General features: G+C 35.7%; 1 protein-coding gene across 4 annotated transcripts in view; it reads left to right on the top strand.

Moving 5' to 3' along the window:
* Nucleotides 1-25,458, top strand: part of RAB3GAP2 (RAB3 GTPase activating non-catalytic protein subunit 2) — a 47,280-nt gene that overhangs the window by 14,271 nt on the left and 7,551 nt on the right. For 3 of the 4 annotated variants that reach the window (XM_084283967.1, XM_084283966.1, XM_084283969.1), the window contains 25 exons: nucleotides 1,515-1,596; nucleotides 3,706-3,753; nucleotides 3,870-3,945; nucleotides 4,113-4,214; nucleotides 5,276-5,375; nucleotides 5,703-5,801; nucleotides 6,803-6,951; nucleotides 7,805-7,884; nucleotides 8,001-8,090; nucleotides 8,870-9,009; nucleotides 10,603-10,819; nucleotides 11,147-11,290; nucleotides 11,528-11,610; nucleotides 12,152-12,216; nucleotides 12,593-12,683; nucleotides 14,781-14,908; nucleotides 15,772-15,985; nucleotides 17,612-17,709; nucleotides 18,542-18,647; nucleotides 19,742-19,902; nucleotides 20,793-21,009; nucleotides 21,373-21,546; nucleotides 21,695-21,801; nucleotides 22,796-22,862; nucleotides 23,583-23,653. In XM_084283967.1, the coding sequence (XP_084140093.1) occupies nucleotides 1,515-1,596; nucleotides 3,706-3,753; nucleotides 3,870-3,945; nucleotides 4,113-4,214; nucleotides 5,276-5,375; nucleotides 5,703-5,801; nucleotides 6,803-6,951; nucleotides 7,805-7,884; nucleotides 8,001-8,090; nucleotides 8,870-9,009; nucleotides 10,603-10,819; nucleotides 11,147-11,290; nucleotides 11,528-11,610; nucleotides 12,152-12,216; nucleotides 12,593-12,683; nucleotides 14,781-14,908; nucleotides 15,772-15,985; nucleotides 17,612-17,709; nucleotides 18,542-18,647; nucleotides 19,742-19,902; nucleotides 20,793-21,009; nucleotides 21,373-21,546; nucleotides 21,695-21,801; nucleotides 22,796-22,862; nucleotides 23,583-23,653 (2,909 nt within the window). The remainder of the gene's footprint in view (nucleotides 1-1,514; nucleotides 1,597-3,705; nucleotides 3,754-3,869; nucleotides 3,946-4,112; nucleotides 4,215-5,275; nucleotides 5,376-5,702; nucleotides 5,802-6,802; nucleotides 6,952-7,804; nucleotides 7,885-8,000; nucleotides 8,091-8,869; nucleotides 9,010-10,602; nucleotides 10,820-11,146; nucleotides 11,291-11,527; nucleotides 11,611-12,151; nucleotides 12,217-12,592; nucleotides 12,684-14,780; nucleotides 14,909-15,771; nucleotides 15,986-17,611; nucleotides 17,710-18,541; nucleotides 18,648-19,741; nucleotides 19,903-20,792; nucleotides 21,010-21,372; nucleotides 21,547-21,694; nucleotides 21,802-22,795; nucleotides 22,863-23,582; nucleotides 23,654-25,458) is intronic. The other variant, XM_084283968.1, reaches the window with a different exon arrangement.

The following is a 25,458-nucleotide window of genomic DNA, read 5'->3' as shown; positions in this document are numbered from 1 at the left end:
CTAATGCCTGGGGTATTTCTCTTAACACATGCAATTGGTGGTATATGTGCTTGATGCTGGGAAACCTAATGTTATGGGGTTATTCTTCCCCATTGCTCTCATGAGATCCCACCTGGAGAACTGCATTCAGCTCTGGAGTCCTCAGCATAAGAAAGACACAGACCTGTTAGAGCTGGTCTGGAGAAGTGCCATGAGGACGATCAGAGGTCTCAAGCACCTCTCCTATGAAGACAGGCTAAGAGAGCTGGGGTTGTTCAGGCTAGAGAAGAGGAGAACTTACAGCAGCCTTCTAGTACTTAAAGGGGGCCTACAAGGAGAGATAGGGAAGGACTTTTGGTCAGGGAGCGTAGTGATAGAACAAGGGGGAATGGCGTTAACTAAAAGAGGGTAGATGTAGATCAGGTATAAGGAAGAAGCTCTTCACTCTGACGGTAGTGAGGCACCAGAACAGGTTGCCCAGAAAAGCTGTGGATGCCCCATCCCTGGAAGTGTTTAAGGCCAGGTTGGATGGGGCTTTGAGCAACCTGATTTTGTGGAAGGTGTCCCTCTCTGCCCATGGCAGGGCAGTTGGAACTAGACGATCTTTAAGGTCCCTTCCAACCCAAACCATTCTGTGATTCTTTAATATCCTTTAAAAACAAAACCACGCACACACACAATTGTTGACGCTTGGAGTTGCATGAATAAGCAAATTTGCGTTAATTTGTCATGCTGCAAATGGAGTTATGTGCCATTATATATTCTAAAAAACATGTAGGTTAGTTGCTAATTTTTCACAGAAAATAAAATGACAGTGGTACTCCTCAGAAAGTTCCTAATGGATCAAGAATAAGTAGATGCTTTAGCTCACCTGCTAGAGAACTGCTGCGGCTGAACTGCTCTGTAGTAACTGTACCACATGGCAGTGGTAGATTGTCCCTGTGTCTCAAGTTTTAGGTGTCAGACAAATCCCATGCAACGTGAGTTGTACATTTGAAACTGGAAGATGATTCAACAGTAAAATGTCAGTTGCAATTCAACCCTGTCAATAAGAAAGCGTAGCGTTTTCTAACCTTGGTTATGATGCGATCATTAAAAGTTGTCAGATTTAGTGTAGGATTCCCATGCATGTTTTGGGGAGTTAAAGTTTTGCTATCTGTTTGAGCTCAACTTCAGTAATCATTCCAGAAGAAGCTTGCCCTTGCTTAATACTTTTATCCCAAAGATGCCTGTTATATTAACTGAACCTGTTAAAATTTCAGGAAGCAGGTGTTACTGTATGTAGGTTTTTGAACAAAACCAAGTGTTCAGAAGGATTTTAACAGTGTATTGTTCTATTTGAGTTTGTAAGAAACAAGATTTCTAAAGAAAAGTTACTAAAAAGTGTTCTATTTACAGTCTTCAAGGTATCTAATTGGTGCTTAATCTAAGTGTGGTAGGATGTGTTATACAGAAGCAAAGATTTAAGAATAGAATTATATCTGTGAGATGCAAGACATTACAGTTCAATAGATGCTATCTGTTTTTAATGGCAGCTAAATGGAAGCACAGTGACCAGGGAAAAGAAGAAATGCAGTATGCTGTTGGCTGGAGTGGCTCTCTGAATGTTGAAGAAGGGTAGGTCTTGAAATGTAGTTGTGATTAAAATGTTTTTGTATTTAATAATTGGTAGCATATAGTTTTTTGGCTTTTATCCAAGCACATTCACGGTTTTATACATTTTAATGTTGAAAACAACACTAGTAAGTTGTGTGACCTTTGTCTGCACAGGTCACTCTTCATGGGCAGTGTGATATCTCAGGACAAGTTCATAAAATTGAGAAATGCTCTCTGCAAATCACTGTATTTCCATATAACTTAGGCATTCTGAACAAATCTGGATTATCAAGCTTTTTACAAGTTCCTGTTACCAGAAGACAGAAGTATATGTATTCTTTTATTATGGATATTACCATCTCTATTAGATGGTATTATGTCAGGGCATGTTGTAACTGGAAATGTATGAAGTTTTAGAAATTCTTCTTCACATTTTCAAAACCTAAAGCAAGTAGAAAGTCAGCTCTTTAATTAGGAAGTCAGTCGTAGTTACAAACAGTGATCAACATTAACATGCTTTTTAATGTATTAATCATCTTAGAAGCATTGAATTTCATCTATGCTTTGCATCTTTGACCTCCATAGTAAATAGTCTTTTACATGTTTCTGTCATTTTTTGAAATGGTTTTAGGCTCTAAGTCATTAAGAGGACTTGGAAAATTTGCCTTGGTCATACATATGGTGTTTATATGAAATTTTTGCTAGATTTGTCTTCAGATAACCAGACTGATGATTTCTGGAATCTCCCATATGGAATAGGATTTGGATTTCCTTATGGAGTTTGCAGTCTTGAGTTGCTGCCTGCCTTTGAACATGACTGTTGGCATCAACCTTCTGTTATTCTGTAGGAGGCACTGACTTAACCAGTCTATCTCCAATCTGTAAAAATAAGCTTGCTGCTGCCATATATTTGAACTGTTTTATGGTGTGTCTATTTAGGACTTTTCCCTATCTGAAATTACCCTGTCATTTTTTATTGAATACAAACAAAGAAAAAGAAAAGCGAACTCTGGGGTCTTAATATTGTCAGAGCCCCAAGAGATGCTGTCATACTGGAATGGGTAGCTTTGTTTAGATAAACAGTTATATTTGCTGTGGCTTGATTTAAGGGTGTCCTGTAGGTGAGGGTTTTATTTCTGGGTAAGTGTAAATATAACAGATACTGTCAGATTGTCTGAAGACTTGAATTTTTTGCCCAGAGTTGTCTTCAACTGAAAATGCCCTGTGGTGGCTAAGCTTTCCTTTTAAAGATGAGATTTCACTGAGATATGTAACATTGATTTTAAGCTGCGATTGTACTGCAACTCACGTTAAACTTGCATTTAGAAAGCTTCTGTCTGTAATTGTCTAGCCTGGTAATTTAATTGCTCCATGGGGAGTGAAGGCGACCTCAAATGCAAATAATCTACAATACTGCAGGCATTTATGCTTAAAGTGATGTTTGGAATGTCATCTTGAATGTATATGCTTTTTCACAAAACCTCTGTACTGCTTGTGTTTCCCCAGAAAACCTCCTATTGTGGTAACAGTTAAATAACTTTTGATTTGAAATATTGTGGCCTGCCCTTCTGCTTGCCTTTTGCACGCCCTGCCTGCCATACATTGAATGTGCTCAGATTCTTCCGTAGCTGAGAAGACCATGCTCTTGAAATGCTCTCAAACTATAAAGTGGTGAAATGCGGTGGATGTAAAATCTTACTCAATTACATAATGTACTTCAGAAGTGCATTTTGATAAGCATGGTTCAAATTTTTTTTTAAGACTTGGTATATATCAATATAGATCAGAACAAATGTATTTTCCTTTATATATGTATCATTTGACTTAAATCTTTACTGAAAAGTATTGTCAGAGTAATCAGTCTGTGAATGATGAAAGAACATTAAAAAGGTGCAGTAAGTACTTATGCAATCTATTTGGGCACTGTTCATGTGAACTTGTAATTTAAAGCATTTTTTAAATGAAAGTGTTTTTTTTTGCCTTTTTTGGTATGAATTTGATAAATTATGTGCTGAGTTAATATTTTTTTAAAATATTAAAAATCCTGATTTGGCAAGATCTGTCATGTAGAGCAAACTTTCACAACTGGAGGATAAAATGCACTTATTTGTTTTATCTTTCTGTTTCTAGTGAATGTGTGAGTAGCGTATTATGTATCCCACTGGCAAGTCAAAAGAGGTAAGAATTGATATTCATGTGAATATGCATTGTCAGTCTCCTTATATTAATTACGCTTACGTCTGCAGCTTAGAACAGGATTTATTTTTAACTTCTGGTATGTCTTTGTGAAACAGGAGTTCCACAGGTCGTCCTGACTGGACCTGCATTGTGGTTGGCTTCACCTCTGGCTATGTTCGTTTTTATACTGAGGTATGTTTCTCAGCATGGCAGGCCCACAAGGTAATAAACTGTAATAAACATTTCTATAAAATATCTATTTCTGTAGTTACTGATTTTTGCCTTCCCTTAAAAAAAAAAAAAAAAAAAAAAAAAAAAAAGGACGATATTGTTCACACTCACTATTCTTTCTCTTTTAGAGTGGAGTACTGCTTCTTGCACAGCTTCTAAATGAAGATCCTGTCCTGCAGCTTAAGTGCAGAACCTATGAAATTCCCAGGCATCCTGGTGTCACAGAACAGGTTTTGTCAGATTATTTCAAAAGCGAAGTGGCAATGTTAAGGGGTATGGAAGGGAGTCTTCTCTGTGAATCCTCTACATCCTTTACCAGTGTTTGATGGGTAGAAAATTCTATGGAACAAGAGACTATGAATTTCTTGTTCTAGAACTGTTTTTGCTTGTATAGTTAGAGGATTCAAGTTTTCTTTTACTTTTTGAGTTTGCTCTGTAGATTTGTTTCTGTTTTGTCTGTGACAGTGTTGCAAAGGAAGGATTCATTCATTTCCTGTTTTTTCATTTATGTGCACAAAATATGATAATATATTGATGAAAGGAGAAAACACATCTTGATAGATGCCAAGAGCTACATATACTCATTTGTAAGCACGTGCTTCACAGAGAAGATAGTGGAAATTTTTAAAAAAAGTGTTTATTGGAGGTGGTGCTAAGAATCTGCATGTAATTTTGAGTATTTCCTGTATAGAGAAGGTTCTTGTAGACCTCAGGCTATTTAGTAGAAAAGTCATCTTTCTTTGCTCTTGGCTGAGTTGACATGCTTTATGCAGAAAACTAATGAAGTTACAAAAACTTCCAAGCTTGCTTTATGCAGATGCTCATGTGATTTTTAGTATGACGTTCAGTTTTGAAATACGGAAAGATTAAGGAATTTGAATCTTCCAATTTATATGACATTTTTGTGCCCAAGGGGTTGGTAATTCAGATACTAATCTCCTTTGAGAATTTTGTTTGTAAAACCTTGACAGTTGTATTCTAGATAAATGTGTCTTTCTGTGGCCTTCACAAGCTGCTGTAACTTTTGTTTTCTCTCTAAGACATAAAATATATTAACCAAACATAAGTCACTGAAAGAAGATAAAAAAAAAAAAAAATAAATAAAATGATGGGCTTTAAATAACTGTTCATATATGGGACAGTGTTAATACTTAATTTTAGTGGTTTTGCTGCCTGGGGCTTGTTAGAAATTAGCTCTTTGGTTGTAATGCTTTTTTTTGTGTAGTTAACAGCTTCTTTTCTAGTTTGTCCTGTTAGAACAGTAACTGTCTTCTCCCATTTGCTTTCACAGAATGAAGAACTAAGTATCTTGTATCCAGCAGCAATTGTGACAATTGATGGTTTCAGCCTCTTTCAGTCCCTTCGCGCATGTCGCAATCAGGTAGCAAGAGGTATGTTTAAGAGGAAATACTTATTTCTGAGTCTGTTAATAGAACATTACACTACATGAAATTTACTTAGGTTTGTCAGATATCAAATCATGGTGAAGTTTGTATCTTCCTTGCTTGTCCTTTAATGTGGATGCATCTATTGCATCTTTGCAGATTCCTTCCACAACAGAAAATGTCCTCAGAGTGCAAGTTGCCTGAGTGATATTGACTGTCTTGCACATTCTAAACATAAACTTAAAATCTTCTCATTTTTTTTCCTTTATTATGCTATTGCTTTGTCTTTGACTCAGTAGAGGTTTTTTTCTGTGTTTTATCAAATTTTGTCAGCTGCAGCATCTGGCAATGAGAATGTTCAGCCGCCACCATTGGCTTATAAGAAGTGGGGTTTGCAGGATGTGGATACAATTGTTGACCATGCTAGTATTGGTAAGCATTTCTGTTTGTTTTCAAATATTTGGCTTGAATGAAATTGAATGGTTTAGTGTTGTTAAGCTTGAGGTGATAGCACTTACTAGTGGTAGTGTTTGGATAAAAATAAATACTGAGAGAAGGCTGGTGTAATGAATGATAAAATTAACCACCATCAGAAGTACATTGTATTTTGTCTACTAGTCTCTTTGAGCATCCTCTGTCCATTTCAGGGGAGAGAAAGGATATTACAGTGCTAGCTGTCTTGTCTTCTAATTTGGCAAGAAACAGACCAGAGAGACTAGATCAGATGCAGTTCTTCCCTTTTCTGCCAGGTTAAAGAACTGCCTGGCAGGCAAGTTCAGCCTGATGGCGGTTTTGCCTGAATCTAGCATATCAAGAAACTAAAATTTGAGATTGTGCCTTTTCAAAAAAGGCAAATGTACTTCTAGACTCCAACTTTCACTTCTTAGGAATTTGCAGAAGCCCAGATTCTTGTCAGACAGGCAGATCTGAGTGACAGTAAACTTCATTTCTCTTCCATCTTTTCACAAAAGCATGTGGGAGGTCAGAAGAGGGCTAAACAAGCAAGCGAAGTGCATTTGGTTAACCATCAATAGATGTGTTTTGCTGCTGAACTCTACAATACTGATACTGTTCTTCAGTGTGCATCTCTGCTGGTTCTGTAGTTGTTAATGTTCAGGAAATATGTGGGAAGCTTCACTTTTCTTATCATGTAAGATTGTTCCTATTTTTTATCATCACAAGTCAGCTTTTTTTAATGAAAACTTGGACGCTTTGTCTTACTTTTGCTCTTCTAAACAAGCAAACTATGCATTATAATTAACTAAAAGACATTAGGTTATTTCTGCTGTATTCTTTGGAATGTATGTGGTTAGAGGTACTCCTTCCCAAATCTTGGCTGGTCAGTCAAGAAAGCAAGGCAGGAATGTATTCAGACTTGCATTGCATGTTTTTGTTCTGAAAGTATAAGACACTCACTTCAATGTTTTTGTTAGGCATCATGACACTATGTCCTTTTGACCAAATGAAGACTGCCTCCAATATAGGTGGATATAATGCAGCTATAAAAAACAGCCCACCTGCTATGTCTCAGTATGTTACTGTTGGATCCAATCCTTTCACTGGTTTCTTTTTTGCCCTGGAGGTATGTACCACAAAGCTGACTTTCTGAAACTGTTTGAATAAGTAATTCTTTTTATTTCTATATATTTCTAAGTTATGCTTACAGACATTGTGTGCTGATGATTCCCCCTCTTCATCAGAAATTGGAATCATTTGGTAATGGTAGTAACGTCTGCCACAGGTTTCTGTCAATTATTTATCCTAAAACAAATTTGATAGAAATTTGTTAATTTATTGCAAATTAGGTAATCTGAGGTTTTATTTATAATTAGGTTGTGGTTGTGTAAACATGTCTCTTAAGGATTTTTGCAGGCTTTTGGGCTTCGGTCATGCATTTGGCCTGAGTATACTGTGGTGACTTCATACAGTGACAATACTACTTGTAGAAGAGAACTACAGCTTTTGCTTAATGTTGCCTGTAATACGCTTAAACTTCCTTTGTTTCTTGTATTGGAGGAGAAGGTTGGCAATGTAGCTGTGTGTGTCTTGTGCATTCAGACCCTACATCTGTGCTGGCCTTATCAGGGTTAAAAATTGACTGAAAATGCCAGAATTGGAATTTTGATTTTGTACTTGCTTTTGCAATATGTTTATGGCAGAACTGTTAGCATTGGTATTTGCAAGGACATCAAAGCCATATACCAGCTAACTCTTCATGATAACTCATACACAGAGTTTATTTAACTTCTGTTGCAGACGAATTTACTGAGCTACTAGTGACTTGCGGGAGGATTTTGAAATGGTAAAGATGTCAGAATGGCTCTTCCGGGGGGCAATGAATTAAAATTTTGTAGAGTCTTAAAGCGGTGCTTTATAAGCTGAAAGTCCACAGGAGGCCTAAAAAACTACCTAAACTTTTTGTTTCTTTCTTCCAGGGTAGCTCACAGCCTCTGTTGTCTCATGTTGCCTTAGCAGTTGCAAGTAAACTGACTTCAGCATTATTTCACGCTGCTAGGTAATGAAATAAAAAATGATATTAAATTATTTTTATTTTAGTAACTACCTAATAGTTTGAGATTTTTTTTTCAGAAACATTAATATAATTCTCCTAATACCATTTTCTATTGCAAGTGGCTGGCTTGGTTGGAAGAGCAAACATGAAGAAGAACCTGCCCAAAAACAGAAACCAAAAGTTGAACCAGCAACCCCATTGGCAGTGAGGCAAGTTTGATAATACTGTCTCAATTGCTTTAAAAATCTTTTCTTAATTATTTGAATTATTTTGAAAAGTGCATAACTGAACCTGTTTGTTTTTCCTGACTTTAAACCGTGATGATAATTTGCTGATCACTTGTTTTAAGCTTTGTTTCATTTCGGTTTTATTCTGTGCAAATTATACATTTCTTCAACTTCTACTGTGTGTTTGTTGTTGCTGTAAAAGAAGTTTGCACAGTTTAATGTTAGTGTAAGTGCATGAACATCCCCTGAAGTTTATCACTGAAGTACTTCAAAAAAGCTGCATAAGTTGCTTGTTGCTTATAACTTAAAGCCTCTCAAAAAAAAAAAAAAGGCATCTCCATTTCCTGTTGTGTGAGGAGAGAGAAAGGGGGGGAAAAAAGGTTGTAACTTAATGCTTTCAAGAAGGCTGATAAAGACTAAGAAAGTGGGAAGGACAATCAAGATTGAATTTGAAGTATTTTCAAGACTATTTGGCAGTCAGAGAGGGCTTACAAAGTAACACTGCTCTGAGAACCTTGTGTGACAACACATTGCCAACGCAGCTGCTTATCCTAGTTTCTGAAGTTTGGTTTTCAATAGGACATTGACAGATCTACAGGATCTCTCAGTAGAGAGCACAAAGAGTTGTCATCATTTGCTCTTCATTTTACCCAAATCTTTATGGTAGGAAAAATAGGAAGAGAAAAATTAGTCTTTATAAGATATACTGTTTAGTATTTTTTCAGAAAAATTTGTATCTAGTGTTTTTCTTTGATTTTTAGGTTTGGACTTCCAGATTCCCGTCGCCATGGTGAAAGAATATGTCTTTCTCCATGTAACACATTAGCAGCAGTAACAGATGATTTTGGAAGAGTTATTTTACTGGATGTTACAAGAGGACTTGCAGTTCGCATGTGGAAAGGTATGATAGTACATGTAAATACAGCAAATATCTTTCAAAAATACTGTGGCTTCTTATATTCAGACTTAGAATTCCAAATGTTATTCCATTATTATGAAAGACTTTAGTATGTTGTCTTATTACAAACTGAATATTAAAGATGGATTTGTTGTGAACTCCATACAGGTATTGTACCAATCTCTGTAATACCGAAATAGCATATAGTAACAGTTTGGTTTGTATTGTTTCCCTGCAGTCTGTATCCCAGCAGAACGCTTTTGGCCTATTTTTTTTTTTTTTAAAGATCTTTAGCTCTATTATCCAAGATTTCTTCGCTTGATAATCTGTAGTATCTTCTTAAATTCTGCTGATAAAGTAAACGATTTTTCAAACTTCTGTTTAGAGGACACACAATTCATTACACTGTCATTTCATCATGGTGACTGCATAGCAAGTGAGTGTTCAGTGTCTTCTGAACTGAGTTTTTTTAAGGAAATGTAGATGTTAAGCTTTCAAATTGTAATCATACCTAATCTTATAACATCTGTTCTGTCTACAGAATTAAAATCTTGCAGTTTTTTTTTTTTTTTAATGAGATGAGAGAGATGTTTTATGTATAGGTAGTAAATCTCTCTCTCTCCTGACAGTTCAGATTAGTGGTCATGAATATAGCAGCAACTTCAGGGACGTGCTGGCAGTGTAATAGCTATAGTAATTTTTAAATATTTTTAAATAAAATTTTTAATAAATCTTTTCTTCCTTACTGAGATCTTCATATAATGTAGGTTGTACTGTCAGAGGCCCAAGTTTTTTTTGGTTGTCAGACACATTTGCCAGCCTTTCCCTACAGCAGCTTTGAGTGAGAGTGTTGAGATGTGAGTTTGTTTGTTTGTCTTAAGCAAATCTGTCTAATGAATTAAATATTTTGGACCATATCTTTATCATTAATACAGTTGTGAATACTTTGCAGCCTTCTTGGTGTAATATATCTTGTCGTAAGCTTGTTCTATGCATTAACGTTTCACTTGTGGATTGGGGTATTCATTCATGCTTACTATAAAACATTGCATTTAGTGATGTCAGCAGAATATTTCTTCCTCTTTTGTTTATGAAGTTAGTAAGAGTTTGTACTTGCATTACCCAGAGAGAAAGTGAAGATGAGCATTGTTTACTAAGAATTGCATTTTAATCGCAAAAATATATGAACAAAAACTTACATATCCTACTTGACTATGCAAATTTCCTTCTTCATTAAATCTTCTCTTTAGTTTTGAAATGTAAGAAATTTGGACGCGTCTCTTTTCTCTGAGAAGTTTGTGCATTGATGCAATGTTGAAAGTACAGACCAGGTGAGGTTTTATTTTTTTTTTTTGTGTGGCTTCTCCCAGAAGAACTTGTTCCTCGCAAAAATGTTGCAAGAGGCAGCATTTGGTTTGTCTCTGAGGAGTCTTCTGATGGGCCCTGCTCTGAGTGCAGGGACCAAAGCTTAACAGGAATCTAATCTAGGAAGCTATTGAAAAGTTTGACAGCTTGCCACTGGTAAGCGGGTGGTAATGTATCCTCATCTTGCATTATTTTCTGTACACTAATGAATTTCTGTCTTCTCTTACAAAGGGTACCGTGATGCAGAAGTTGGTTGGATACAGACTGTAGAGGACCTCCATGAGAGGGAAACAGAGAAGGTGGATTATTCTCCTTTTGGAAATGCACAGTGTCCAAGCAGAGTGGCTCAGTTCCTTGTGATCTATGCTCCAAGAAGAGGAATTCTGGAAGTGTGGAGCACACAGCAAGGGCCTCGTGTTGGGGCCTTCAATGTGGGGAAGCATTGTCGGTAAGAAATGGTTAGGATGTGGGCACACTACGCTGTGTTGGTGCAGTACACCAGTACGTGCATATTCCAGTGACAAAAGAGGAGAGCGCTGGCAGGCTCTTTCTGCATTCTCTGGAGTGTTTCTAGTGAAAGCAGCAACTTATTTTATAGAATGAGATTCTGTCATGCTTCATCACTCTACAGACATCACTGATAAACACATCTAGCAGTTGTTAAGCTTTAGCTTTATATATAAAAAAAGAGTATCATTTTATTCAAGATATGAAAATTGAAGGTTGCTGATTTCATTCTTTACTGTAAATGCCATGTTTTTTTCATTGGTTTCAGGTTATTGTATCCTGGTTATAAAATAATGGGTTTAAACAATGTGACCAGTCAGGGATGGCAGCCCCAGACTTACCAGATATGTCTTGTTGATCCAGTTGCTGGAAGTGTAAAAACTGTCCATGTACCTTTTCATTTTGCATTGAGGTAAGGACTTCATGGACTCTATTTAAGCAACTGAATTTCATTATTGTTTTTAGAAACTATTTTATTTATAGAGAGTGATTCTTGTGTTCATTCTCAGGCTGAGTACTACTCTGGTAATATCCTTATTTTTTTTAAGCATTAAGTTTATTTTTATTAATATAACATTACCTTAAAGTATCATAAATGTAAAGTAGAAAACTTCAGTTTTCTTCATACAGTTAAATTATTTCTCTACAGTGACAAAAAAAGTGAGCGAGCAAAGGATATGCATCTAGTGAAGAAGTTAAATGTTTTACTCAAAGCTAAAGCCTCAGATCCAGGTAGGTTCTCTTAACATACAGTTTGAAGAAATTATTTATTAAATGGTTTGTCTATTATTTGTCCTGTAAGTATAGAAACACAGGTATGGTAACAGTGCTTTCTAACAGCTGCATGTGCTATGAATTATGATCTTTAAGTGGCTTGTATTTTTTTGTAAACTACTGGATTAAATTTATCTCATGCAAAGGTCCAGTATAAGTTTTGTCTGGTAGTTATATCTTTGATTAAAATCTACTTTGAGTGCTTGCTAGAAACATGATCTGTATACAACCTGTTACGCTACGTAATGCTCAGCGTTTGAATCTATATATCCTTCGTCCTTGAAATAATATATAATTCTTACAGAAGATAGATTTGGAGATGCCACTGAGGTGTTATGTTGTTTTGTTTTCACCAAGCCTATTTCGACAAGCTCTCTAATGTTGTCTTCAACTCTATAGCATGAACTGATCATGTACATCTCAGCTGTGGTGCAGGTAGACTTGTTTGTCAGAATCCATTTTGAAAAATATGAATTAATATCATCGTCTTTGTTTGCAGACTCGATTGAAGCTGAAGCGAAGGAATTAATACTTGATATTAAATACCCTGCTACAAAGAAACAGGTGAATATTTAAAGTCAGTATAGTTCAATATTAGAAAAATGTTGTGTTATTAGATTAGAGCTAAATGCTTTTAAAATATTTAAAAATATTTTAATTGTTCCTAGAGTTGAAGCAAATGATTGAGCTATTGTTTTTACTTGTTCCTTCCTCAAGGCATCTTCCATGATAAGAATTGAAATAATAAAAATAGAGCAGACCAGCAGACCTTACTATAGAATCAAAATATGCCACAAGTATATGTGAAGACAAAAAAAAAAAAAAAAAAAAAACAACAACTGAAAATAGTTGTCAAAGTTTTGCTGTTGTTGGCTTACTTTATATGTTTTAACAGTAAAATGAAGTAAATGTTTAATTCTGTTGAATGTCTGCTTGACAGGCTCTGGAAAGTATATTGACAAGTGAACGCGTGCCACTTTCATCTCTCACAAACATCACTCAGACATTAATGGATAATTTAGAAAAACAGGGTAGGTGGATATTTATTTTGCAAATATGGAGAGGCATTTGCACTGTCTGCAGTGCTGTAAGGCAATTGTAGAACTGCTCTGTTCCACAGGGGTATCAGACTTGATCTGCTTAGTTTTGACGCTAGATTTCACAGTATATTGCTTCTACAGATTTATCTTTTTTTGCATGCAGACAGCAAATAGCTTGCTAACAAATATGCTTTGCTATACTTGCCACGTACGTAACAATTTGTGATTGTACATAAAAAGAAGAATAAATTAACTGGACTGAGCACTTGCATCTAGAAAAAAGCTTCTTTTTGATAAAAGGCTTCACAGACTGAAGATATTTTAGTGCTCTCTCTCTTTCTTAGGAAGACAGTAAAGATATAGTACTTTGGATCTGTAAATCTTAATGTACTGGAGGCACTGAGTATCTGAATTCTGGTCAGATGCCTAGTGTCTTCTCTTGGTAAGCTTCACTGACTTAAATTTCATGTTTCGTCATTATCCATTAATTATCCATTCAAAAAAAACCAGCGTAGTTGCTAAAGTCTGTGAGGTTCTTTCTTTGAAATAATGCACTTGGATCTTTCCAAATCAGGAGAACCTTCTTTGTGTTTGAGGTGACCTCATTTAGGAGATCCAGCTGGATATTGAGGAATAAAGAGGAGAAGCATGTGCCTGCCACTTTGTGTATGTTGCCACTTCTCAGCAGAAGAAATCTGTGCATTTTTTGTTTGTTTGTTTGTTTTCCCTGGATTCATTTCAGCTTGTTAGGAGGTGAAGACTCTTAACAATAAGAGTCAAGAAATCCCTACCACTGTTGTGTCATAGTCCTAAATAAACTGTTTGCCAATTAGAATGGCTGTTTCCCTTGAGACAGCCTCAGTTGAGAATGTGGCAACACATTTTCATATTTTAAAAGCTTTGAGGGGAAATCTTGCTGAGGACATTTTTCGTGGTTTTGACCAGTTTCTTGAAGTGATGTGTAAAGGAGAGAGGGAGTTTTCACATATGCAGTTCTGTAAGAACTCTCTTTCTTAAGTGTCCTTTTCCACTGAAGAGGAATTGACAGTTGTATACTTAGTGAGGTCTTTGTGTGTATTTTTGTGTATTACTCCCATTAATCCCGTATTGTCATACACAACATTATTTCCTCACAGTCACAATAAAGAGCAAACTTTTCTAATGTTCCAGTCTTCTCATTTCACAAGAGTAGTGGCATATCTTCCACTTGTGCTTAGTAGGCAAAAGATAATGTGAAACAGATGCCAGGCTCCATGAATGTCGTGGTTGTGAAGAAGAGGTCAAGTGACTGTGTGTGGCAAACACTGCATTTTTCTGCTTTGTAGGATTTTTTAATAGCAATGGGACAATAGTGTTTAAACTTCATAGGGAGAAGATCATATTTAGAAGCTGTTGTAGATGAAGTTAATGGATTTAGAGATACCTTCCGTATAGAAAGGTCTTTTTAGAATCTCTGTGAAATGTTTTCTTTTCCAGCACATAAGTTGGAATAAGTTTTTATTCAACATTGCATTGGTGTTAGCTGCATATATTCAGATTGCTTTATTAAAAGTTCAGAAACAATTACATGCATTAGATTTCCAAGACTAAGATTGTAGAAATAAAAATGACAGTGTTGTGCAGAGATGAAACTGAATTCATAGAAATAGATGACAGGCTCTTTTCTGATATAATGGGTATACTATGTTAAAATACTGGCAGAACAAATAAAAGGTTATAGTCTGGTAATTACTTCTTGATAAAAGAATCTGAGACTCAGTGTCTTTTAATTTGGGGCAATTTGTGGTTTGGCCTTAACTCAGGAAAAGACAAATATTTGTTTTGTTCAGTTCCACGTTATCAACCATATTCATTTTTAAAATGAGCCCAATATCTTTCTCTTTAATAAGTCCCATAAAAATAGTTCTTGTTTTATAATGCCAGGAATTAGAAGTAATCTTTGCAAACAGCAGTGCATCAGAAATTAGATTGACATATAGGTCCTCTGGTGTGATTTCCAAAAGGAGAAGTTTAATGTGGCTGCAAAATACGTTCCACTACTTCAGGCTATATATACAAGTTAAAATGCAGGGTCTTTTTCCTCCTCAGAGCTCGAGTGTGTGGATGAAGGACTACTGCAGTTCTGTGCAAACAAGCTAAAGCTGTTACATCTTTATGAACTAGTGAGCAAACTAAATTCCCAAAGCATACAGGAAGACACTAAACCCTCAGAAAATGTGAGTAAATTCAAAATTCAGTTATCTTGTAGAATTGACAATGGTTTAAGTATAAAACGTTTTCAGGGCCTTGGATAAAAATAAGTAGGTAAACTAAATCCATTTTTGTAGGCTAAAACTTTTAATGAAGTACTTGTTTTGTAATACCTTCTATTGATCTTTTTTTTTTTATCTACCTTATGAATGCATTGTAAATAATATACCTAAAATTATTTGGTAGTCACAGAAAGTCAAGACAGAAGTGAAAATAGAATCAGGATCCCCTGATTTCAGTCCTTTATCCAGAGTAGCATATTAACAACTTAATTTGAGAGAGATTTCCATTTGGCAGTGGAAATCACAAATTCTGATATTTGCACAAACATTAGAAGATGGGCTCTTAAGCAGAATTCTGTGGTCAGCATCGTAATTTGGCTTGCTTTTTAAATAATAGATGACAAGCGCTTATAAACTAATAGAAGATACACAGAGTGGTATTATCAAGCAAATGCCCATTTGGGCAATAGCTACACCATGAGCAAGATCTAAGTGTGGGAAACATGCCTACTGAAGTCCTTAAAAATTAAGTTAAACAAGGTCTCCTTAATCCATTATGATCATAATAGAATTATATACATTATATATTATGAATATTATATGTGATCATGATATATTTTATATATTATATTATTATTATTTATAGTTGTAACTGATTATTGATCATTTTATCCTTTTTAAAAAGATATTTCTAATGCTCAAAATGAAATATTTTGACTCTTCTGACTTCTGTTTAAGTCTTTGCTGTGTTTTTCTCTAAAACAAACAAACAAAAAAATAATTAATGCTCTTGGGATATGAGATTTTTGGGGGCTTTTGCTTTTAAGGACTTGGCTAAACTGCTTCGGCTAGAAGAAAAAGATTTTCAGAGGCTCCAAACATTGCTCGAGAACTACAAGAAAGAAAACACCCAAACTTCTGTTCAGTTTGCTGATGAGAATGATGATGTATTGTCTGTGAAAATGTTCTTGGAGTATTTAGAGTATGAAAAGGATGTGATTAATGTGAAAAATATGGAAGACAGCAAATACGTGGCTTTAGGTAAGAGCTACTGAACTATTTGTCAGGTTACCTTAAAGATTGTTTATATTCTGAGATGTAAACAATAAATATTTTAGTCTGAACTTGGAGTCCTCTAATAAGTTGGTCTACCTCAAAGAAATTTGTGACAGTAATAGTTCTAGACTCTGACCTTTTTAGCCATGGGACAAGTCTTTCTACCTAGGTGGATATTAATACAAGTTAACTACATATGTGGATATGTTTACCCTAAAGCGATGTTATCACTCTTCATTTATTAACACCACTAAGTTGGACAGTGGTAACTAAGTACTTCAAAGAGCAAATGTATTCTCATTTTCTTCATGGTTACAGCACCTTGAGAGTTTAGTTAATGATAGGAGTTACCTCATGTATAGGACCTCAGAGTTGAGAGGAGATGACCAGAACCATTACATGAGGGAATAGAGACCTCTAATTTCTGGAGCTGGGGAGGCTTTTGACACTGATACGAAATTTTGATGGTGGGAGAGGTCAGGAACCTTGCTGAGATGTCTGTTGGGGTGTGCGTTAGAGTTGCTGTCTGAACTCAGCTTTTGTTTGCAAATCAGTTCGAAACTGACCTTGAGAGGCTCTTGAGAAGTATCTAGTGGAAGTAACTTGGGTTAAATCTGTTTCAAAGGCACTGTCTTTCCACATGACTTCTTTTCTGGGGAATTCTTGGTACAGACATGGAATTCTGTACACTGGCATTGTTGTGTGGTTTTTCATTCCTCTTCCAGACAGTGGGAATTTCACCAGGCTGTCACAACTTCTCAAATATGGTTTGTGGCTTAGGAACTACATCCGCCAGTTCCCTCAGGAACTGCTGATGCATCTTATCAGGTTCAGTGGATTAGTTCACCTTTAGGTTCCTTAGCTGGTCTTGAACCTGATCTTCTCCCGCATTGGCAGTTCATTGTTCTTTCAGTTCCTGTCTTTGACTTCTGTGACTTGATCTATGTGACTGGAGCTCTTGCTGGTGAAGACTAAGGCAAAAAATGTCATTTTGTACCTCAGCCTTCATTATATCCCTGGTGACCAGGTCTCCTATTTCCTTCTGGAGAAGGCTCACAGTTACCCTATTCTTCCTTTTATCCCTGATTCATCTATAGAAGCCTTTCTTGTTGTTCTAAATATGAATATTGTGCTGAGGAATTTGGATGGTTTCTTGAAGATGTTTTTCCAATTTTCCCCTGCCTCAAAGGGATGCTCAGAGATTTGTAGCTCTGATAAAGTTTGGATTATGTATTTGGTTTGTTTTGGATTTCTTTTTTTAATTGCTTGAAGTACATCTTGTTTGCTATACTAGATACAGTATGATTCCACAGTTACTTAGTGGATAAACTTGTCCAACACATCTAGCTATTCCTTGAATGGAACTAATAACAGTACAATAACTTTTCTGATAAATCTGTTTTCCTCTGCCTCTTGTAATGGTAGAAACACTGATGTCCTTTGTAACGAACCACCTTCTCCACCAAGGGTAAAGTGTCAGAGTATCCTCAACATAAGCTAGTCCTTTTTATCGCACTCAGTAGGACCTGATCAATAGATTTTGTATAAATGTAAGGGAGAGGCTGTGGCATTGGATTTCATTCATCGTGTTCACTAATCTTTTTACTTCAGGCAACTTTTTCTTTTGGAAGTGTTTGTGTGGAGAGAGTTCCGCAGAGGAAATGTGTCATGCATTGGAATCAGCAGGTTTTAGCCCTCAAATATTGTTGGTAAGATATTTAGTAAGGTATTTATTATGTATGTTAAAATGTTCTGGTTTTAGAAACAAAACACTGAAATGAAAATACGAATGTTGGCCTTTTGATTAATGATGTTCTCAGGCTGTTTTTCATGTTCATATGCCCCCAACGTTTGTCTTTTTTTAGTTGCTCATATTTACACTTACCACTGAGATTTCAAAACAATTCCTCAAGTAGAAAATGTGGCCATGCTAGTGGGAACGTCTAGAGTATGCACTGAGTAGACTACAAGTGTTGTCATGTAAAGTTTTGCTGAAAATTTATTTTACAAAGAGAAACAAAAATAATGTGAGTAGTTAATTTCAGGTACAGAGACATTTGTTATAATTCCTTGTTGCAGTAAGCAAATAAGTTTTTTTAAAAAAGTCGAAGTAAACTCGTCAGAATCACGAGTAGTGTTGAGACAATCATCTTTCTTTCATCAACTACCTGATGAATGAAATAACTTACTTTTAATTAATAAGTAATTATGTATTACTTAGCTGTGTTAAGATTTTCAACTGTGATATTAACAACTACTATTTTTTACCAAGTTAAGATTGCTAACAAACTTATATGAGCTGTCTGTGCATTCAGAAGAGTATCTTTCAGATATTTTAGAAAACACTGGTTGTATAGTTTCCTTTCAGTCTGTCAGAGTTCCTTATGCAATATATTTTTAACTTTCTATATTAGTATAAGGACTCATTGATATCACAGTTCAGCTCCATGACACGCAGTTTGTTCAAGAAAGTGATTGCATCGGGTATTTAATATCACAGTTTCTTCTGTTGCTTTAATTTTGTATTCTCTTCTTTTCCAGTCACTCCTTCTCAATTTATGGCTTTCCAGGGAAAAAGACATTCTAGAGAAACAAGCCTCTACCAGTTGCCTGTATACTATGCTGTCCCTCCTGAGCAAAATGAAAGGTGAAATGTGCACTTGGAACATTTAAACACAGTGGATGTTAGTTACTAGATTATTTTTTTTTTTGCAGATGTTAGTTATTAGAATTTTTTGGTGGTTGTTAATTATTATTATTTTTTTTGTGATGAATTCATGTTATCATTTAGTTCCCTCACTCAAAAAACTGTAACAGGACTAAATATTGCATTTTAATTTATTCTGTAACAAGCAACTAACTTAAAAATGCAGTCAAAATCTGAGGATTGTTGCAATTAAAGGCCTGCTTCATGCCTTGCTTTCTCACTCACCAACAAGTAGACACAACTACTATTCGGCACCAGAAGGTGGCTGTTCATATCGCTTTCCTCTTTTTTTGTTGTTGTTTTTCTGTGTATAGTTCTGACTCTTTTGCTTGCCTGGTGCTCAGAAGTCCTTTGAGTTGCTTTAACTCATGTTGAGACACCAACACCATTATTCTAGAAACATTTGTTTACTATACAACTCCATAATTTGAGGGGTGCTTTATAAAGTCAACTTTACACAAGTTACCCCAGATAATGGAATGAACAAATATAGATTCTTCTTCCTCACATAAAACTGCTATAGATATGTCTCTGCCAGGTTCCCTTATATGTAGTTCACTACAGGACACCATTATCAGCTTGAAACTGGAAGCATGAGTAAGCTGTTGCTGTTGTCTGAACAAATTAATTCTGCTGAACATGAGATACAATGAAGAGAGCCAGCTAGAGTGGGTGCATTTAATGGGTATACTGTTTTGAATCACAAAGGAAGCTGGCTGAATTGTGAAGTGTCATTTTTGTTGTATTCCTTAAATCTAGTTAAGTGTTCAGTAGGATTTACTGCCTAGTGGTTTAGATTTGTTGCCTGTTTGTTGCCTATGAGTGAAATTTGGAGAATGAGTAATTCATGGTCTGCTCTTTATTTTACATTTGATATATAATCTAGGAATTGTATGCTACACATCTAGAACAAGATAATGTAGAGTAATTGGAAATCGCTCCTAATACATGCTGCATTAATAAGTGCTGCTTTTAGGGTTGGTTCTAACATCTCATGACCCAAGTTAAGTTTCCTACCGTCTCTGTCTCTGCAGTTGCTATCGATGAGTCCTGGGACACGCAGTCTGTTTCCCCCTGGTGGCAGCAAATGCGAACAGCTTGTATTCAGTCTGAAAATAATGCAGCTGCCTTATTATCTGCTCACGTTGGAAACTCTGTTACTGCACAGATAATTGACAGTGTGACAGAGAAGAAGGTCAGTCACTGTGTACTTCTCATCTCAGTGCTATTTATTGTGTCAGCTCCATGCAAATTGCTGTGTTTGTAATAGAGTAACATCCTCAACATTCACTTGTTGTTCTGACATGGGCACAAGCATGCTATCCTGCAAGCCTGAAAACGTGTATTCGAATGTGAAGAATATTATGCTGAGGTAAACGAAAGATATGTCAGAATTATTTGCTACACATATTTAAATATACAGCTATGCTGGATGGGGCTTTGGCCAACCTGATCTAGTGTGTGGCATCCCTGCCCATGGTAGGGGGGTTGGAATTAGATGATCTTTAAGGTCCCTTCCAACCCGAGCCTTTCTATGATGATTGTATGATAAAGCTAAAAATCAGGTCTACAACCTCCTGGAAAAATTCCTGGGGTTCCTATCAGACTATTTGCTGATTAATATGAGAATATAAAAGTAAGGCACAGATAAGGTATCATCCAATTCTTCCAGATGCACGAGGTGTAATAAATATTTTTTTATATGGTAGGAGATTGAAATGTGGGTTGAGTAATCATATGTAAGGAATGAAAAATTGTATTCAAGGACTTAGAATTAAATTTCTTTGGTCAAAAAGTAGGCTAGAATCCCTTCAAACATGAACTTAATAATTATAAGATGGCCTTTCAAGTCCTTTTGTTTCCATATACTTTTTGTTAAGAATCTGTGTGGCTTGAGCACTATGAGCAGTATGGGGTATTAATTTATCTTCCTGTAACAGTTCATATCCGCATCTCAAGCTAAACTGTTTTTAAAATAGAGTCGCTCTTGAGATATAGCTTTCAATTTTAATACTGTGCATTTTCGTAAACAAAACCATGTTACTTTAAGTGAACAGATCTAAAACAGTTTTTATGTTCTGTTAGTTTTCCCAAATAATTGTAGGTTCAGACACGGAATCCTGGGAAGCACTTTCTCTTGATGCCGAATATTGGCAACTTCTGCTGAAACAGTTAGAGGATTGTCTGATACTTCAGACACTACTGCACAGCCAAGTGAGCAAGAGGCCAAAAAAAGTTTCATCTCTACAGACAGAGCCTTTGGGTAGGATTTCTGTAAAGAAATTGCTGGAAGGTGGAAAAGGTATGATTTTTTCTTGGAAAGATGTTGGTTGTCCTTCTAATAGACTTCTGAGATATCCGTACCTACTTTGTGAAATACACTGCACTGGAAATTGTTCTGCTGGTAGTATTTATTAGTTTAAAAAAACAAAGCAACTGATGTAGAATGCTGTTTCAAAATGGTAAAAGGGTATTACTGAAAGGACTATATTGATTGTAAACCTCTAAGTTGATTACAAATTTTTTGATTGGCAAAACCATCCTAATATAATTAATGGTTAAGTCATCTCTCTTTTCTTGTATTTCAATTCTGAGCTACAAATCTTATGAAATACTTTCTGTGTATCTATCCCAAACTTTTTTAAAATTGTTTTTACCCTCCCAGGAGGTATTGCTGACACTGTAGCAAAGTGGGTTTTTAAGCAAGGCTTCAATCCTCTTGTACTGAATTTGGCACAACACAGAAACAATACAGAGAGTACTGAAGAAGCTGCAGAATTGCATACAAATATCTTTCTTGAGGAACCAGAAGCAGATGAAGGCTTGGAAATAATCCTAGGTAAGAAAATAACATGACTCTTTGAAATCTTAAATGCTTTCAGAGCTGTTTTAGATGCTGCTGTTGTGAATAGCAAAAATTATAGTGGGAAGAGGTCTGTCTTGTAACTTTTTTTTTTTTTTTTTTTTTTTTTTTTTTTTTCCCCTAGAGCTGCTGCAACTAGCATATCAGCAGTTTCCATGTAGTCTTGAACTGGATGTACTCCATGCACATTGCTGTTGGGAATATGTAGTGCAGTGGAATAAGGACCCAGAGGTAAAATAATTTCATTTGCAGGGAGTAATGGTTAAGAACAGCTATCTAGTTTCACAAGTTTTAGTTCATAAAAACTTTCATTAAGAAAGCACTGAGTTTGAAAGTGTACTCATTACACTTTTTCTGTGGTAAGTGTCAAGTACAAATTGAATCGAGTCCTAAGTTGAATGGTACCTCACAGTGACAGGACAGTATACTTCTGAGCTAACAGATTCTCAAAACTGCTTCAAGTAAGCAACGTGAAGTGTTCTGTGTCTGTTTTGTGAGAATTCAAAAGTTTATTAATTCCTACAAAATAGTGATGAACCCTTCCTCTGCTCTATATGTGCTAAAAGAGAATACTCAATTTGTCAGATTAGATCCACTCCATTTAAAGAGAAGTTTCTTGAACATTCTTCTTGGATTTTTTCTTCTTCCTTCTAGCTACTGCTGGGAATTGTCAGGAATTTTGCCTTTTTCTTTTCCTTGTTTTCCATTGCTCTCCTACAGCTTTTCTAATATTAGAAAATGAAGTTCTATGTTGAGTTTTTAAGATGATACGAAAACTAATGTCAGTGCTGCTGTGATCTGTGCAGCATAACACCTTGCTACAGAAAAGATTGAGGTTTTAAACTTACTCCATCATAATGACATGGAGTGAAAAAAAAGTATTTTTCTAGCACAAATAGATTCTTGTATTTGAAAAAAGGACTGTTAGTCACTGGAGGTATCTTTCAGCAATGAATGTTAGTGGTACATATATTGTAACAAAACCCTGAAAATAGTGAAGAAATCATAATGTGTTTGTGATTGCTGGAACGTACTTTGCCATGTGCATGCATGTTTGTCAGCAGAGAAGACTGCAAGATCAGAATAACTTACAAGTTCTATAAGTCAAACATGAGTAGCTTTAAAATAATCTATTTGGGCCCCTTAAGAAACAATAGTTTACATTTAAGACAAGTTTTAAATAATGTAGTAACTTGTTCTTTTACTTTTTTTTGTTTTACATAAGGAAGCATGTTTTCTCATTAGGTCTATAGACCATCTTAGATGCATCATTAATGCTCACGTTCAGCATGGTAAGTATGACGCAATCATTAAAAATGACCTCTATAGTCTAGTAAAGACTATACAGATGAAACGATTTTCTATAGACAAGTGTAAACAGGTGTAGTTCATAGTATTAATGGCCTTTTTGTCAGCACCCCTATCACTCCCAGTAAACTTTCCTGCTGACGTTTTTCTTGCTGAGACTTTAACTGTTTCCATCAGAAATATGGGAATATGTTGATTTGATAAAGCTAACATTCAACTAAAAACTAAAAATTGCTTTGAAACATATTTCCTTATTTTCATTTAAAATAGTGACACATGGTCCTTGCAATCAGAGTTCATACATTTCTTAATACTCTGTTTAAGTGAATGTGATTAGTTCCCTTTTTTAGAGATTATATACGCAAATAAGGCGTATTCTGTGCCTAAAGCACTAGTCTTGTACCTCCATGCCTAGTCTCAGTTTCTGCATACCTGCAATGTTTAACCCAGTCTGCATAAATACAACAATTTCAACGAACGATTCATTGCACTTCTGGCTGGATTTGATCTCTGAGATAGTCTCTCCTTGAGAAATGTGAAGTTCAGGTATTAAGCAATGAGGATGACAATTCCTTCTTGTTTCATTCATCATCTTAATTCCTACTATTAAAGGAACTTTGGCCTATGGCTTTTTGCTCCATACTTACATTACCTAAAATCTCTCTTCTAGTCGCAGAGAGTTCACAAGTTTGTGTTTGTTTTAGGTATTGCTCTGATGATGTGGAATACATTCATAGTAAAAAGGCTTTCTTCTGCTACGTATCTAATGGACAAGGTAAGAGGCACACTCTGACTGTAGATTTGAGGCTGAATTCTTAATTTTAACTGAAAGCGGATCTAATATTTTTAAGCTACGGATTTAAACAAAGTGTTTGGAACATCTTTGACTTAAATATCAAAAATCCCATGTTTGATTTATTATGTAAACTAGTTTTGGGAGCTGAGGAAGGAATGCACACTTCAAAGTACTAAATCTGTCATTTGGACTGATCAACTTGTAGCTTTAAGCAGTAGCAGACACTGGCTGATATACTGAGGCTTTATATGCAGCATTAGCTCGTAATTGCTAAATAAAAAAGTGTGAAACAGTTTGAAACTGTTTGTGTGCACATCAAATTTTAGTTCAGAAAATAATAGTGTTCCTCCGTGCCTATTTCCTGGTTAAGTTATTGATGTGAAACTTTCAGGTTTCTACATGCAGCAAGATTTCCAAATGTTGAGTGTCTAAGTTTTGGGTGTGTGAGCTTTTATTCTGCAAAATGCAGAGCTTTTTTTGGGTGGTGGTGAGCATTTTTAACTCTTGCTGTAAATCACTTTCTTGTATGTGGCTTGTTTGCTGTTAGTTTTATCAGTCATTTGTCACTGCTAAGCTTCATGCTCATAATATGCAGCAGATTGTTTACTGGAAGACAGTTCTCTTAAGGACTGAAAGGCAGTTTAGGAACTGTCAGTAAATGATAGTTCTATTTAAGTTGTGGAAGGGGAATCTACCTATTGGTTGGCCAGATGTACAGCAGCAGCTAAATGATTTTTAGCATAAAAGTCCAGATATAAAAAAGAGAGGTGTTGACAGTAATTTAAAAACAAAACAAAAAGCTAGCCAACCAACCAACCAAACAGAAACAAAACAAACAAAAAAAAACACAACCAAACAAATCAAAACTGACAATAATTTACTTATCTTTTTTCTCCTCCTTTTCTCCTCTCGTTTTCTGCTTTTGCGTTTTGCTTAGCTGTGTAAGAATTGGAATGTATCATCATCCTCATTCCTTTCAACAAAGTTGTGTACAGGTGTAGCAGATATTCCTTCTGCAAAAGCTCTTTTCCAGCATTTATATACATCCATCAAGATTATTTCTGCCTACATTAACATCCACAGGAGAAGAAATAAGGGTTTTTAACTGTTTTTGCACACAATGACTATTACCTGAAACAAGTATCATGTAATAAATACTGCTAGGTTCTATTTATATACATTTGAAAGCTGTGAACTACTCCTCAGGGTCTGTGTTATGTAAGTAAAAGCATGTCTGACCTTTCCCCAACTCCCAGAGAAATAATTTCCAAACAGGTGGTGCTTGATCAGTCCCAAAAAGTTGTCTTCATTTCAGATGTTGAATCAGTGTTGCGGAAGTAGAGTTTAAATGTTCCTGTGATTCAGGACCCTGCTATCTCACTTCAGGTGTTGTTTAGACTCTGCCACAATATAATGATTATTGCTATTTCTTTCTGCCGTGGAAGAGACCTTTCACTGGTTTATGTGATTCATTGTGTGCAGAATGTGATTCAGTGTGTAGAAATTAGACCCAAGTGACATTGTAATAACTTTCCTAAACAGCAATGACAGAGGTGTCTCTTCTGAAGAATTCATATAGGCAAAGCATGAAAAGTTTAGAGAAGATTCTCATTAAACCTTTTCTATCTCAATGAATATTCTGCAGAATTTGCTCTTCCTTTCCTCTTCCCTTGTTCCCCATTGTTTCTTTATAATATCACAGTGTGTTAGCTCTTTTTACCTCTAGTTCTGTATCACAGAATTCACTGGGAATATTTTAGCTACTTTTTCAATCCAGTGTGTTG

The sequence above is a fragment of the Netta rufina genome (assembly GCF_964035555.1).
Source record: "Netta rufina genome assembly, chromosome: 3".
Taxonomy (NCBI): Eukaryota; Metazoa; Chordata; class Aves; order Anseriformes; family Anatidae; genus Netta; species Netta rufina.
Note: the sequence above shows the minus strand (reverse complement) of the source record. Positions and strands in the feature narration are given on the sequence as shown.